This window comes from Octodon degus, unplaced genomic scaffold (genome assembly GCF_000260255.1).
Source record: "Octodon degus isolate 3935 unplaced genomic scaffold, OctDeg1.0 scaffold00025, whole genome shotgun sequence".
Classification (NCBI taxonomy): Eukaryota; Metazoa; Chordata; class Mammalia; order Rodentia; family Octodontidae; genus Octodon; species Octodon degus.
Window position 1 is genome coordinate 11212151 of NW_004524601.1, and position 15171 is coordinate 11227321.

The 15171-nt window shown below is 38.8% G+C and overlaps 1 protein-coding gene across 1 annotated transcript in view; it reads right to left on the minus strand.

Annotated features, from left to right (window-relative positions):
- Positions 1-4105: 4105 nt before the first annotated feature.
- Col3a1 (collagen type III alpha 1 chain) overlaps positions 4106-15171 on the minus strand; it is a 38956-nt gene continuing 27890 nt past the window's right edge. The window contains exons 33-51 of the mRNA XM_004628629.2: positions 14608-14661; positions 14457-14510; positions 13750-13803; positions 13070-13177; positions 12730-12783; positions 12436-12489; positions 12134-12295; positions 11908-12015; positions 10824-10931; positions 10068-10121; positions 9879-9986; positions 9366-9419; positions 8877-8984; positions 8529-8582; positions 8325-8432; positions 7078-7375; positions 5933-6120; positions 5370-5612; positions 4106-4534 (exon numbers count right to left, since the gene is read on the minus strand). Of these exons, the coding sequence (XP_004628686.1) occupies positions 4388-4534; positions 5370-5612; positions 5933-6120; positions 7078-7375; positions 8325-8432; positions 8529-8582; positions 8877-8984; positions 9366-9419; positions 9879-9986; positions 10068-10121; positions 10824-10931; positions 11908-12015; positions 12134-12295; positions 12436-12489; positions 12730-12783; positions 13070-13177; positions 13750-13803; positions 14457-14510; positions 14608-14661 (2118 nt within the window). The 3' untranslated portion in view covers positions 4106-4387. The remainder of the gene's footprint in view (positions 4535-5369; positions 5613-5932; positions 6121-7077; positions 7376-8324; positions 8433-8528; positions 8583-8876; positions 8985-9365; positions 9420-9878; positions 9987-10067; positions 10122-10823; positions 10932-11907; positions 12016-12133; positions 12296-12435; positions 12490-12729; positions 12784-13069; positions 13178-13749; positions 13804-14456; positions 14511-14607; positions 14662-15171) is intronic.

Genomic DNA, 15171 nt, shown 5'->3' on the forward strand with positions numbered 1-15171 from the left:
GAGATGAACACATGCTTCTCAGAGGAAGAAATTAAAGAAGCGAATAAATATATGAAAAAAAGCTCAAGGTTTTTATTTCTAAGACTAGAGATACAGTACAGCAAGGTGCTGGCTCACATTTCACCAAGGATTTCTCCAGACCTTAGTGGTCTCCTTGCAGAATACAGTGAGAAACTGAATAGTTATAAATCCATCCCAAAAAATCCAGCTCTTAAGTTTTGCATTGTATTCTGCTTATGTGAGGAAGTTTGTGACATCTAAATTTATTTACTTTTGGGTACCTCTGTGGCCTGGGTTCAGCAAATCAACTATGTTAATAATTATTCCTAGATTTTGTTGTTACACTTACATATTAGTAAGTTTTTCCAAGTTGTTCAATTTTCCTTAGTTTAACATTTCAGAACTCCCACATATCTTGGCCAGACTTCACACAACATGCATTGATTAAGTTCTTCCACTCTTCACTTGAAAGTCACCTCTTGAGAGTGACCTTTGAAGTATAGCCCTGGGAGGCGCTCTGGAATCTGATCCTAGTTAATGCTTGGAGACAAGAAGCAGTGGTGGAAATGAGGTATGAGGAGACTAGTTCTTTTCTTGTACACATCTTGCATTATAATTATAACAAAAATAGTACCCGGCAGGGATTACCAGTCCATTTTTAAAGGGGCCCTAGAGCTATAAAAACTTAATGTGAAACAGGAATGTCTCAAGGAATTCTTCATAACTCTTATTACAAATCCCCACGACCTGCTATATCTCAGTCATGGAGGAATCAAATAGAGGGTTAGAAAATTTATTTAGATTTCTGTTGATGTTTGGTGATCTGTGGAATGAAGATTTATGAGTTTTTTTAATGTCCAATGTTTAGCAAAGAAATGTTTTCTTTTTTTCAGAAAAAATATATTTTAGGTTAGCCAGAGAAAAGTAAATATTTCCTTTTGTTCTTTGAGCCAAAAGGGATTTCAATGCAATATTCTCTTTCTGCACACCTGCAGTAAAAGCAACCGTACTCTTATGCAGCCCTACACTTTCTCATAAGACTGAAACATGACGTCATGTAGTGGAGGCCACTCATCTTCTTAACTTTGGCCTCCAAGTGCAGGACACTCCCTTTGGTCATAGATAATTCATCTTCCTTCCATGCACTTCAAAATTCTTATCCCTCCTTGCTAAGCCCTAATGAGTAAAAACATTTGTCCAATTGTTTGTCTTGCTGCTGCTTTCCTTAACAATTCCTGACCTCACCAAGGTGCTTAGCTTTCAGCCTAGATCGAGTCTTGCTGCTTTATGTAGAAATATAATTAATACACTTTATCTGAAGTTCAGGGGAACTCAGAGCAAACCGCAGGACCCAAGATTAGAAAATAATCAAAAATGAATGTTCAGGGCCTTCTTCAAAATTATACCTTAGAAGCAGCCTACTGAAGCCACCATAAAGTCTAGATAATGATGCCATTTATAGTATAAGTGATCATACTTCTTTTGAAATCTGCCTATAGTTGTCCCAAATACAGCTGGGATGACTACCAAAATAGCTTTTTTATTCTTTTTACTTTATTTCACATCATTATCACAGTAATAGACAAATGCCTCTCTACATGTGCCACAACGCAATTCCAGAAGCCTGTGAATATATTATACTGCATGAGGCAAGATGGAAGTCAGGTTGCAGATTGGAATTGAGGTGGCCTATTTGTTGATCTTGAAATGTGAAGATTATTATGAATATCATTGGGACTCCGTTATCATAAAGATCCTCATCAGAGCAAGACAGGAGAGCCAGTGTCAGAGTGAAGTGTCATGAAAATGTTTGATCAAATATCGTAGGCTTTCAAGAGGGACACGGCTCACGAACCTAAGATCTGGATGGCCCTACCACCTGGGGCAAAGAAAGAGCACAGTTCCTTCCTATAGTTTCCCAACAGGACCATCACCTGCATTGCACCTTAACTTCTGACCTCCGGAAATGTAAACCAACATTTTACATGTTGTAAAATCCCAGCTCCTGTAATCCCAGCTCTTGGGAGGCTGAACACAAGCAGATCACTATGAGTCCAATCTAGTAGTGAGACCCTGAACATCCTGTAGACCCTTTCCTAAAATACAAAAAAAAAATTAACTCTCTGAATTAAACTGACATACGCAAATATAATTGTAATATTTGCATATGTCAGTTTAATTAATAGTTAAATTTTTATTATTTTTTTGTACATTACAATTATATTTGTATATGTCAGTTTAATTCATAGAGTTAAATTTTTAACAATTTTCTGTGACATACTGTTGTCAATATGGGGGCAAATGTAATTCAGAAATAATTTTATGTAACTATGATATTACAGTATAATGCATAATAAAGATATACTATTTTCATGTAAGTAAAATATTTCTGGAAAGGTACATCAGAGGCTTGTAGTACTGATTGATTTTAGGTTGGAACATAAGATTACCAAGATTTGATGCTTACGTGACAGAAATTTTAACTTTTAAAGCATGATTTTCTTAAGAGTGAATAAATTTCAAATTTTATAGTCAAATGTGAAAAGCTACTATTTTTGTTTGTGGTAACTGAATAAAAAATTTGAGTAAAGAAGAGAACAACTCGAAAGGTCAGTATGGCAGTGTGAAGGTTAAGAATGGCAGAAAATGCCTTATTTTGTAATTATTTTAAATAGTTTAGAACATTTTTTACTTTTAATTTTATTTTTAACATGGTTTTTGCTTTTACTTAACATAGAATTGTGCACATTTAGCATGTAAAATGTGATATTTTGAAGTGGTATACATGGTGAATGGCTAACTTAATTAAAATATGCCTTACTACACACCATCATTTTGTGTTAGGGGAATACACACACACAAATCCTTTTTTTTGTTTTAGTAATTTTCAAATTATTATCTATAGTTTCCACTTGATAGGATAGATCTCTTGAACTTATTTCTGCTAACTGAAATCCTTTGACTGAAACCTTCTCCTCCTCCCCCCCTTAGCCCCTAGTAAGCAATACATTAATCCCTTTCTGTGAGTTAAACTTTTCCAAGTTCCACAGCTAGGTAAAGCATGTGGTATCCATTGTTCTTAATATTAGTGTGTTTATTGTGTCTATTTTTCTTTTGATAAATTGTTAGCATCTTCTTCTCTAATTATTCCCCTTTGGAAGATAACAGTTTGCTGCTTTGCCCTGACTAAAGATTGATCATTTCAAGCAGAATGATGTTTTCCACGTGCCCCAGAGGTTCGTCTAAAACTGCAGAATTTCCTTCAAAATTTTCTCTACTCTGAACCTATGTCATATTACTTCATCTTCTTAAACCATTGCATTACTATGCTAGAGAGTTAGTATTCAATCCACTTTTTCATAAAAATCAAGAGTTTCTTGGCCGAGACCTGTAGTTGTCAGATTGAGAAACAGTGACAAAAGAACAGGAATGTTTCTTTAAGATATTTTATTATAGATGTCTGGAAGGAAAAGAAAGATCAACAACCACATACAAGTTTACAGAAGATAGTCTCAACATTCCCTGTGTTGTTATGACAAATGCAGCCATGTAATTGGTTTTATGTCATTGAGTTTACAGGATGGGGGGGATAGAGTCCCCAATGGCGTGTCAGCTAATGTTTCTAACAGGAGACAAATAGAGATGCTGTGCCTGATGGCTTGAACGCAGGTTAACCATTCTGATCTAGAATTTTAAAAGTGAAAGTACATTAGCACCATAACCTGTGTCATTGAAGCCTGCCCGAATATTTGTAATCTTCATCAGCAATGACTAGAAAAAATAGAAGCACCTTTAAAAACAGTTGGTATCAATGACTAGAATAATTGTGGTTTTAAAAATATTACTCTCAATTATTGCACTACACTGTCCTTTTACCCATATCCTAGAAACTTATCAACTGATGCTCCCAAGTTTTGCCCACTTGTACATTTGTTTGGTCTTCTGGGACTCATAGACTTTTCTGTTTCTGACCACTTGAGGTAGCTGAAATAGGGAGATCTTTTCTAATTTCATGTTTGACTATTGCAGAAAGGAAGACTATTTTGTACTGGGTAGCAGTCACTGCTCCACAGATGGGCCGGGACTCAAAGAATCTAACACAGTGTTATTGTAAGAGTGTTGAAGTTTATTTATTAATAGCACCATTGAGACATTTTGAAGTTGGAATTGGTAAAAAAATAAAACAAAAAGCCTTTGAACTGTACTTGGTGGAACAGAAAAAAACACACATACTTTCTTGCTTTTGTCAAATTATACTTTTTTCCAAAAATTTTGGAAATAAATAACTGGAATTTAGTTGGTCACCTGTACTGGTTGACAAGATTAGAACAAGAGGAACACATACGGAATGTGAAGTTTTCGCAGGGGATTTCAGACAGAGTTTGGCTTATAAAAAGCAAACTGGGCCAATGTCCACACCAAATTCTTGATCAGGACCACCAATATCATAGGGTGCAATATCTATAATTGGTAGTCGCATCGCCTTGCGCGTTCGGTATTCGAAGACTGTTTTGCTCCATTCCCCAGTGTGTTTCTGTATAAAAGAGCACAAAACCTTAAGTTACAATGCCATCGTAACAGCTTACGCAATTCCTCTGACTAATCAAGCTAGAAAATTTTCCTGCTGTAAAGGAGCTCTCAGTGTATCATGTTGTCTACCATAGATACAAGAGCTTTTCTATTTCAAGTTGTATTCCTTCCTATTACCAAATAATATTCTTAAGCAAAGCCTTGTCAGAATTGAAGCTGAACTTGTCATACTCCAAGAAGCCTGGTTCTGACTTTTACAATCAGAGTAGATTTACTAAGAGAGGGGTAGTCCACTCACTGGAATTTGCAGCAGTAGTGGGCTCCCCCTTTGTTCATAAAATAAATATAAAAGGACAGATTCAAGGTCAATGTTTAAAATTTCATTAAAAATATAGACATTAGATTAAGCCTACATATTGAATATTATGTAGACTATGTATGATAAAGGTAATCTTAAGGGTATAACCAGATATCTGATAAAGACTATGTTGTGAGTTTATTTTTATTTTTTATTTTTTTACGGTACTGGGTATTGAACTTAGGACCCTGCGCTTGCTAGGCAAGCACTTATTCTACTGAGCTATCTCCCCAGGCCTATGTTGTGAGTTTAAATTTTAACTTATTTCATATCAACTGGTTTCTTTTTAGGAGCTAAGATATAGTCAGTTTTCGTAATATTTAACATTTCCTGAAATGAATCTGTAGATGCTACGGAATTCATAACAAATGCCACTGCTTGTTCACCTGCTTATTTTTATTTCTTCTTTCTAAAATAGCATGGTAAAACTAGATTTGCTTAGTGCAGCCTGAGCTGTGTTTATAAGTATGTCAGTACTTACAGTGCAACCGTCCTCTAGAACTGTATATGTGAATTTGCTGTTTCCTTCCGCCTTGAACTCGCCTTCATTTGACCCCATCAGCTTCAGGGCTTTCTTCACATTCCCGCTGGCCTGGTCCATGTATGCGATGCTGTTCTTGCAGTGATACGTGATGTTCTGGGAGGCCCGACTGGAAAGCAGCCGGAGGTAGGCCAATTGCACTTCGAGCACATCTTCAGGAAGCTCGGGGTTGCCGTAGCTAAACTGTGGTAGCAAGCAGACATTTTAGCTGCAGTTTCACGTAAGGGCTGCATGTAGTATTCCAATGGGCATTGCAGTATATACTGTCCTTATAAATCTACAGTTATATTTTTTTGCAAGGCAGAGTAAAGGTCATCAGAAATAGAGGAAAGGTATTTACTTGCAAAGTAATTCAATGCAGTCTGGCTGTTATTGAGGGGAACCTCAATATGTAAAATCATTTGTGCTCTTCTATTTATTAATTAACTTAGCTTTGCGATCAACAGGAGGAACTAAACATGTCAGGTAAGTATGGGCGACTCATTTTCCATATGCTTTCTTACCTGAAAACCACCATCCATGGACTCTCCAAACCAAACATATTTCTTCTCAGTACCAGAATCTCTCCACCAGTTTTTATGTGGAACAGTTGAAGGACTGGCACTTAGGCACGTTTCCCCGGTCTCCATGTTACAGAAGACCTTGATAGCATCCAACTTGCAGCCTTGGTTGGGGTCGACCCAATATTCTCCTGAAGAGTCACAGTAAAGGGGTGATTGGAATTGGTTATAAAATCTAGCAGTGAAAGTTGGAGCAGAATGAATGTTTGGATCTTGGATAGGGTATTCATCACACTGATTGCTAATGTCTTTTGTGTGTGGCATGCAGAGAAACCTTAGGATAAGTCTACGAGTTGTCTACAGCTACAGAAAACACTGAAATACAAACACCACTTTGATTTTGAATAGCAATGATATAATAAGTCAAGAAGTTCTGATTGGTATATAGTATTTACTGAAATTGCTTCCTTTGAAAGAGATTGTGAAATAGTTAATATAATTTTACTAAATAATATAAGTCAGTTGTCCAAGTCAGTGCTTTCTTACCTAAAATATATATATCCAAACTCAATTGATCACTATTTTAATGAATTTGTAGAAATGACCCTGAGCAAATACAAGGCACCTTGTCAAGATATTTGAAAACTTAAAATAATTTTGCTTTTCAGCAATAACTGACCCAGTATATATGCAAAATCTTGAACTATTGAAATATTCTACTCAATTCTATGTAGTACTCTAAAGTTGTCTATAAATCTGAATTTTTTAATAATTAGATTTGTAAGTTCAAGAAAAACAAATATATAATATAGTGATCAAATTACAATAAAGTTACATATTTTAACCCTCAGAGCTTAATGATGAAACTTGTTTTATTATATCAATTTATGATGCTTCCCATAAACAGCAAATTACTATTATATTAATATTCCTACAAGTGTCTGTAAATTTGCCTATGCTTGAAATATTTACATTACTTTACACCTGCAAAGGTTTTCTTTGTTGCAAAATTAAGGTCAATTAACAGTGTCTACATGCTATCTTCAAATTATTTTCTATTCACAGTGAAAGTTCGCTCCTACAATTTCTAATGTAAACTGCTTTCTCTGTCACCTGTGGCCATGGGTATTAGAGATTCCCATACGTACCACTCTTGAGTTCAGGATGACAGAATTTCAGGTCTCTGCAGTTTCTTGCAGGGTTTTTGCGGGAACCATCAGGACTAATGAGGCTTTCTATTTGTCCATTAACAGATTTGAGTGAGGACATAATTTCTTCAGTGTTGATCTTAAAATCCATTGGTTCATCTCCATAATATGGTGCAAAACCACCACCAGCTTTTTCACCGCCTCCAATCCCAGCAATAGCAGCACCACCACCACAGCAAGGCCCAGGGGCACCAGGGGGTCCAGGAGGGCCTGGTTGTCCTGGGTGGCCTGGGGAACCCTAAGATGGTAAAATATCCATCACTGAAATGAAATCTCATTTGATATCCCATAAAAGATGATGTTGCTAACCCAGGCAAATGCATTAAAAATAATTCATACCACGTACCACTATTTATTGATAAAAGTTTACTTGGCTGCTTTTGTAGTCATATGATAACCTGTATAGAGTGACGATAGTCATTGCCAAGAGATATGATATTCCACTTTGAAAGAATTAGCAGTGACTGACAAATTTGATTACATCATTCTTTTTGTATAAATGTTGTAAGCAAACAGCCCATGATGTGTAACTCTAATACTGATGTGATGGAGGAAATAAAATCAGGGGTTTTCACTTTCTATCTTTGGGCTGATGACTTAACTTATTTGTGTTTCAATAGTCACATATGTAGAGGTTTTATTTTTTATTTATTTATTTATTTATTTTTTTGGCCGAACTGGGGATTGAACTCAGACCCTTGCGCTTGCCAGGGAAGCGCTTATTCCACTGAGCCATCTCTCCAGCCCCCTGTAGAGGTGATAATTTTATTTCACTTACACCAGTGGGAATGGACAAGGAGATATTAGGCACAATGGCATCAGCAGCAAAACAGAAATCATGGGATTTATTAGCACAGTAAGTGTCCTGCATAATTGCTAACTGTCTTGCTATAAGAGCTTGTGTCTGAGATCAACACTGGAATGGCTCGTTGGAGTCAGTCTGCAGATGTCATTAGCCTGATATGACAGCAATCAAACTACAAGAAAAATTTTCTCCCTCTTCTAGTGTGGTGAGAACTGTTTTAATTGCCAGCAAGAATGTCTTTTAAAGTCATTGTTCATTTTCTAAATAAAATGATTACATTGCATTTAACTCAGTGTACGTCAGTTGAAAAATACTACACAGTATTTCTGAAAATTTAAAGCACATAGCAAATTAAATCCGCTGATGTATCATAATATCTCACCTCAGATCCTCTTTCCCCTCTGTTGCCTCGAGGTCCTGGTGGCCCAATGGGACCGGGATGTCCACTTGTTCCATCTTTTCCAGGAGGCCCGTTGGGTCCAGCAGGTCCCTAAGAAATTATCATGATATCATAATTCTAGAACATTTTCCTGCAGTGCAGATACTTTAACAATGCGAATCTTCCAAGTGTATCTGTGGCACTTACCCTGGGGCCTGCAGGTCCTGGGCTACCAACAGCACCCTGATGACCAGAAGGACCCTGGAAAAAGGGGAGGAGAAATCTAGGTGAAACCCTCAAGAAGGCTTAGGAAACTTCATTCAGTATCAGATCAGGAAATGTGGTGCTGTGGTGGTCACCAATGGTGTGATTTAGTTTTCTCTTCATTTCCCTCATTGCTTCATGCTGCTGTTGTAAATGGGCTCCTGGGTTCCCTTCTGCTATCTTCTAGCATGTACTTTTAGAGGTGAAACACTTTCTATTAGTCTCTAAAATCTGTCTTGCTCATCAGTGAAGATGGGCCAAAGCAGAGTTTCTAACAACAGAAGAACTTACAGGAGAACCAGGGGGGCCTGGGTTGCCCGGGAATCCTCGGTGTCCTTTGATGCCGTTAGAACCACGTTCACCAGTTTCACCTTTGTCACCCCTTGGACCTTGAGGACCCTTCAGAAAGACAATTCAAATCAATGTCACACATACCTATGCGTACTGGAAAGATAAAATAGAATTTGTAACAATTCAGTTTCCTTTATGACATTCCGTCTTCTAGAAATCTCCATGAATCAACACTTCCTACACGGAACACGGAAGATTGCTTCTGTGGCTGATTTAATTTTCAAATGCTGACCCCACAGCAACCTGATAATTGATGCTTATGTTCTTGGCTCCAAAGAATTTTTAGGACCAGAACTGCTTTCAGTATCATTAAAGAAGAGTTTATCTTTGTTCCATAGTTAAAAGTTTTGTCATCTTTTCATCTTGAACATGTCAGAAAGTCAAATATCTAATGCACTGTACAATGAGTTAAAATGAAAACCAACTTACGGGAGCACCTCGGGCACCAGCAGGGCCAGGAGCACCAGCAGGACCAGCAGGGCCCTAAGGTGAAAACAAACCAGTGAGCAAATTCACAGGGAACTGCCTATGCTTACCGGATATATGTTGCTTCTCAGTGTTACTAATCTCATTGAGATGGATGGTAGCGTGGATGGTGTTACTGGGCATTATTCTTGCTTTGCCCTTCAAAGTCCTTTCCTGTCTTGAAAAGTGGATGTGGACAGGAAAGCTGAGCAAAGTTTCTGTTGGCTCAGCCTCATGCTTATCTAGGAAATAGGCAGTTGGCTTGGTGAATACTGTTTCAGGCTTCAGTAATGAGTTCTTCATTGACAACTGTCAGAAACCCCTCGATTAGCATGTTTGCCTATGGGAAGCCTTTCACAAAAGCTGAAGGAGAGCTGATACTTTGGTTGGCACACCTGCCCACCTACCTCCTCCCTACAAATCTCTTTGTTGAGGAAAACCGCCAAGTAAAGAGAGCTAGTGCTTCTTAGAACTCACCGTTTCTCCTCTGTCCCCACTCTTTCCAGCTGGACCCACAGGACCAGCAGGGCCTGGATGGCCCGGAGCACCAGGGGCCCCAGGAGAGCCGTTTTCTCCACGATCACCCTGGGAACACATTCACAGATTCAAATACAAATAGGGCACTGAGTTGTTTCATTAAACTCTTGGTCATGTATTTGTTTATACCTTGCTACCAGGAGATCCATCTCGGCCTGGCTGACCATCTGATCCAGGGTTTCCCTGATTTCAAAGAAAAGGGAGAAAATGAGTCAAGTTTCTTGAACCCTCTGACTACTTTATAAGACTCATTCTTAGTCAGACAATAGAGTTCTCAAGGGGGTGCAAAAGGGTTTGTGGAGCTCAAAAGCCTTGCTATTACAATGGGGGTTAGCTCCTCAGAGTCTCGAGGCCCAAACAGATATATGAGGGCCCTTTGGTATTAAATTTCACAAGGTGCGGTGAGAGATGATCAGAAAAAGTCTGAAAAAGGTACTCTGATGGGTCTACTAAGTAAGCTTCAAGAAATGGACATCTGGGATCTGATGGTGGAAACCTGCATCTCATTAAGTCTGTTCACAAATGCATACAGTTATGTTTTTCAATATAAAATATTAGTTCAGAAAGAAATAATAAAAGTCTAATCGCAGAAAACTGCAAACTATTTTCATCCAGGAAATATTATAAATCAGGGCTCTCACCAATAATTTGTTTCCTAATTAGAGAACATATATCTCCAGTAATATTATTTGTTAGATAAATAGTTATGGCTGTAGGTGTTTTAGACTATTATACAGAGAGAGAGAGAGAGAGAGAGAGAGAGAGAGAGAAAATCTTTTATAGAGAATGAAGTGGAACTTGACTGGGTGGTCATATTTATCCTCTTGAACATTCATACTCCATATGACTGTTCCTTAAACACATTGCCCAAGAATTGCAACTTACATCTCTCCCAGGTTCACCCGCAGTACCAGCCAGGCCAGGAAGACCCTGGGGTCCAGGGGGTCCACGTTCACCATTGTGGCCGCTGGCTCCTGGCTTCCCACTTTCACCCTATGCACCGAGGGCAGAAGGTATTTTAGTTTAATTGATAAATCAGTTTATAGTCTATTATCAGATCTCTCTGTTTCTTAGGGGGAAAATCTTGTTTAACTCAACTTCTTCTCAAGTTTTGTTTTCTCATCTCTTTTCTTTCTTTCTTTTTTTTTTTCCTGTTCTTTCTTGACACTGTGTGTACCAGAGGGAAGAAGTTTGGGAGGAGCAAGCACCTTACATTTTCCCACTTGCCCCTCAGTTAGGGTGCCAAGGGATGAGCAACTACACTGATTATAGTAGTCAGAGTGGATTTTAACAAGTGATGTATAGATAGACATAGATAGTGTAACTAAGAGTAGTTCTGGCCCACCATGAAACTATCGTGCCTTCTAGAATTAGGTTTTATTAAACACTAGTCTATATAAAGCATATATTTAGAGTATTTATTGTATAAATTGAATACACTTAATGATATATTTTAATTTCAACATAGTATTAAGTGAAAGGTTTTGAAAGAGGTGTTTAGTGTGCTGATGTGGACCACAATAAACTTGGGCTGCTGCCACCCCAATTATTAAATATGTTAGATGCTGGACAGGAGAAAGCCACGTGATGCTGGGGAGAGGAAATCATGAATGCAGAATGACTGGAGAGGTGGCGTCCTTTGAATCAGTTAGAGGCTTTCTTAGGTTTGTCATTTAAACAAAATGATTTGAGATTTTCCCTTTCAAGATGGCATTGGAGATGGTAGGATTGTTTTTCTGTGATATTAATTTGTGTCCTCACATTCAAGACTATTTGGCTATGATATGATTTGTTTTTATGTTCTGGAGCCACTTAGTGTTTGTTTTTGCCACATTATAAATACGAAAGAAAATCACTCCTTGGATGACTTACGCCTACGATGGGAAATCTCTTCACACTGGAGGTGGGCAAGTGAACACTGGATGATATCACAGGAAGCAAGAGTCCAGGGAAGCAGACCCACACTCACCTTGATCCCCTGAGGACCGGGGCTGCCCCGAGGACCTGGCATGCCTGGTGGTCCTGCAAGACCCCGTGCTCCGGTGATCCCTGCAAGTCCCAGAGGGCCAGGAGCTCCCTGTTGTGACAGAAAATGAAGACTCAGCTTGTCCTTGCATGACTATGTTGTCCTCTACTGAATCTATGGGGGAAAGCAAAGTAGTATTGTCACTAAGTAGAGCAAGGGAGCCACTCACCGGAGGGCCTTGAGCACCAGGTGGCCCTTTCTCTCCAGGTTGACCAGCATCGCCTTTTGGTCCAGAGATGCCAGGACTTCCAGGAGAACCAGTGTTACCTGCCGGACCTGGGGGCCCATCTTTGCCTGGAGCGCCACTGGCACCAGGGGGCCCTGGGTTGCCCTGAATGGAATTGTTCAAAATGTAAATATTTACCTTGAGAAAAATAATTTTTTTATTCCCTCCTGTACTTAACTTTCTCAACAGACAAATGCATCCTCTTTCTGAATTGTGTAATGAAAAGCACTTCAAGAATAACTTACGTTGCTGCCGGGAGGACCAGGAAGACCACGTGCACCAGGAAAGCCAGCAGCACCCTGAGAATTAATAGCAATTTTCAAGTTTCACGACAAGAACAAATAGCTGTGTGCTATGAACAAATATAAAGTATTAGAAATGTGACAGCATCTGTTTTCTGCCTTGAAGTCATTTCTGGCTTGTTTTGTCACCACAGTCACATACAACTTATAAATGACCAAGTGATCACTATTTTCTACTTTCTGGCTAACGTCTGCAAAGCAGTTTTTATACTGATTGATGCAAAGATCAATACTCACAGGGCCACCAGGACTGCCACGTTCCCCCTTGACACCTTGAGGACCAGGAGGACCCTGCATGAAGTGAAACAAACAAAGAAATGGAAAGGATTATTTAGTATAATACCAAAATAAAAACTTTAAGGAGAGCAGTAAGCCTTTGAAAGCCAGTAACATCACAAAGAGGTTAAAATATCATGAATGCTGTCATGCGCAGACTTTGGGGGCCAAGACTCAAGCTCAGAACTGTACACCCAGGAAGATTATACTCTTTCACCATGACACGCTTTTCCCGTATGAAATGGTAAGTTATTGGTAAGCCTAAGTGCTTCCCATGAACAGGCTGAGGGACAGTACTCACAGCAGGCCCTGAACCGCCAGGAGGTCCTGCGATGCCAGGGGCTCCACCTTCTCCCTTCTCACCAGGGGCTCCTCTTTCTCCTTTAGCACCAGGCTCGCCGTTCTGTCCCTGTGGGCAGAGACAGCAAGGATCTATTAGCTGCCACCTTACAGTACCCTGGACTTGAGGTTCTCTTGAGAACATAGACTCCTTCAGATGGAAAAATGTTGGGATACAATAGGAATAGGAAGCTCTATGAAGTCATGCCATAACAAAGCGAACTGAAGTATTGCCATGATAGAAAAAAATATGGAGAAAGCATAAGGTACATGTTATTTGCCATTAAGCAGAAAGTTTTCCTATTGTGTATTTAAAAAACAAACAGCCTTAAACTCCTGAGAAGTGAATTTAGAGTGAATTTTAATATCATCAGATAACAAAGAACTTTAAAAACATTTAGTGTTTTTAAATGTATGGTGATGCTGTACCTTAGTATCCAGGTATAAAGACAGGACTGGTGTTTTTATTTCCATTTTGAAAGGGCAAGGATAGAAGTAAGAAAAAGCTAAGGATAAGATAACTTCACTGGGAATAAGTATCTTCACAAAGACTAGAACAAAACTGGACTTGCATTTCTGCTAGATTTTAGCAAGATGGTATTTTAGGCCATGTGACATGTGTGTGTCAATGCTGTTACTTACAGGAGCGCCAGGGAAGCCAGCAGGTCCAGGGGGGCCGTGTTCACCTCTTTCACCCTGAGGAGAACAATACTCTGGTCAGTCACAGGGAAAACATGTCCCTCCCATAGCGAATCCATCCTGTCTTTCCTTGAGGTGAAAATGTACAAAGATAATTAACATGGTTTCACTTCTGAGGTCTTTCCCACTTAAAATGAACACCAGAAAGATGGATTCCTTCAGTCTCTGGCTACGTTGTTTGCAAGAAAACATAGTTTGAAATGTTGAAATGTTTAACATAGTCATGTACTTCTAAAAATGTAAATATCTTAAATATGGTAAAATAGTTCATTTTGTCAGTGGTTGATTTACAGCCAACGTTTGCTATGTCTTTTTTGAGTCTTAAACCCACAACCAGATAATTTAGATTTAGAAGGAACCTCTGGAAATGCTCCTGTAGGCTTAAGGAACACTCATTTATGAGTGTATATTGTTATGCTTTTTATATTTTTTCAGTAGTGGTTCAGGACACAAGGCATGGTTTTCACCAGTGTCTTGTGGATTTTAGGTGGAAGGAATTTATCATTCTCCCGCATGTCACATGCTCCTAAAGCTAGAACTCCAATAGTGAGGCTAAGGTCCCCAAGAAGAAATTTCTAAAAAGGGCAGCACAAGCAACTAGTGTCTGTGTGCTGTTAAAAAATCACATTGGAAAGGCCTTTGTCACTTACAGGGCCACCACGAGGTCCAGCTATCCCTGGAAGTCCAGGGGCACCACTTTCACCCTGAGAAAAAGGAAAACAAATAACAATATTGCCACTCTCCTGCTTTCAAAAAGTCAAAGATATTTTATCTTTGCTTTCAAAAAGCATTATTTGTTACCTTATCTCCAGGTTGACCAGCTGGGCCAGGAGGACCAATAGGACCAGTAGGGCCCTAAGGACAAAAGAAACAAGCTTTTAAAATTTCGAAAATAAAAACCATCTCTCTTCCCATTAATCAAACCAGGGGTATATCGACCTACAACCCAGAGAGTAAAGTAGGTAATAGGATTTGCTCCATTGCCCAAGGTTCTACTAATCAGTGCAAATACGAGAGAGCTTAGTAAACACAAGATTTTACATGGATCATCCAAAAGATGATAAGTAGTATTCAGCAATGGTTTATTCATTCATTTATGTGGATCTACATTATTGAAAATAAATGGGATGAGATTTAAAAGGTTATTTTAGTATCTTTAAAATTATATTCCTTTATTAAAATGACTGATGATGTATAATGCTTACCCACTCAAAGAGTCATTAGGCATATTAAACTTTTCAAATACAAATTGGTTTGCTTATATTACATAAAGTATTAGAATAGTTTTGAGTCTAGCTCTCTGTCGGCCAGGTTGGGTTCAACTTCCTAGGTTTGAATGATTCTCCTGCCTTGGCCTCTGCAATG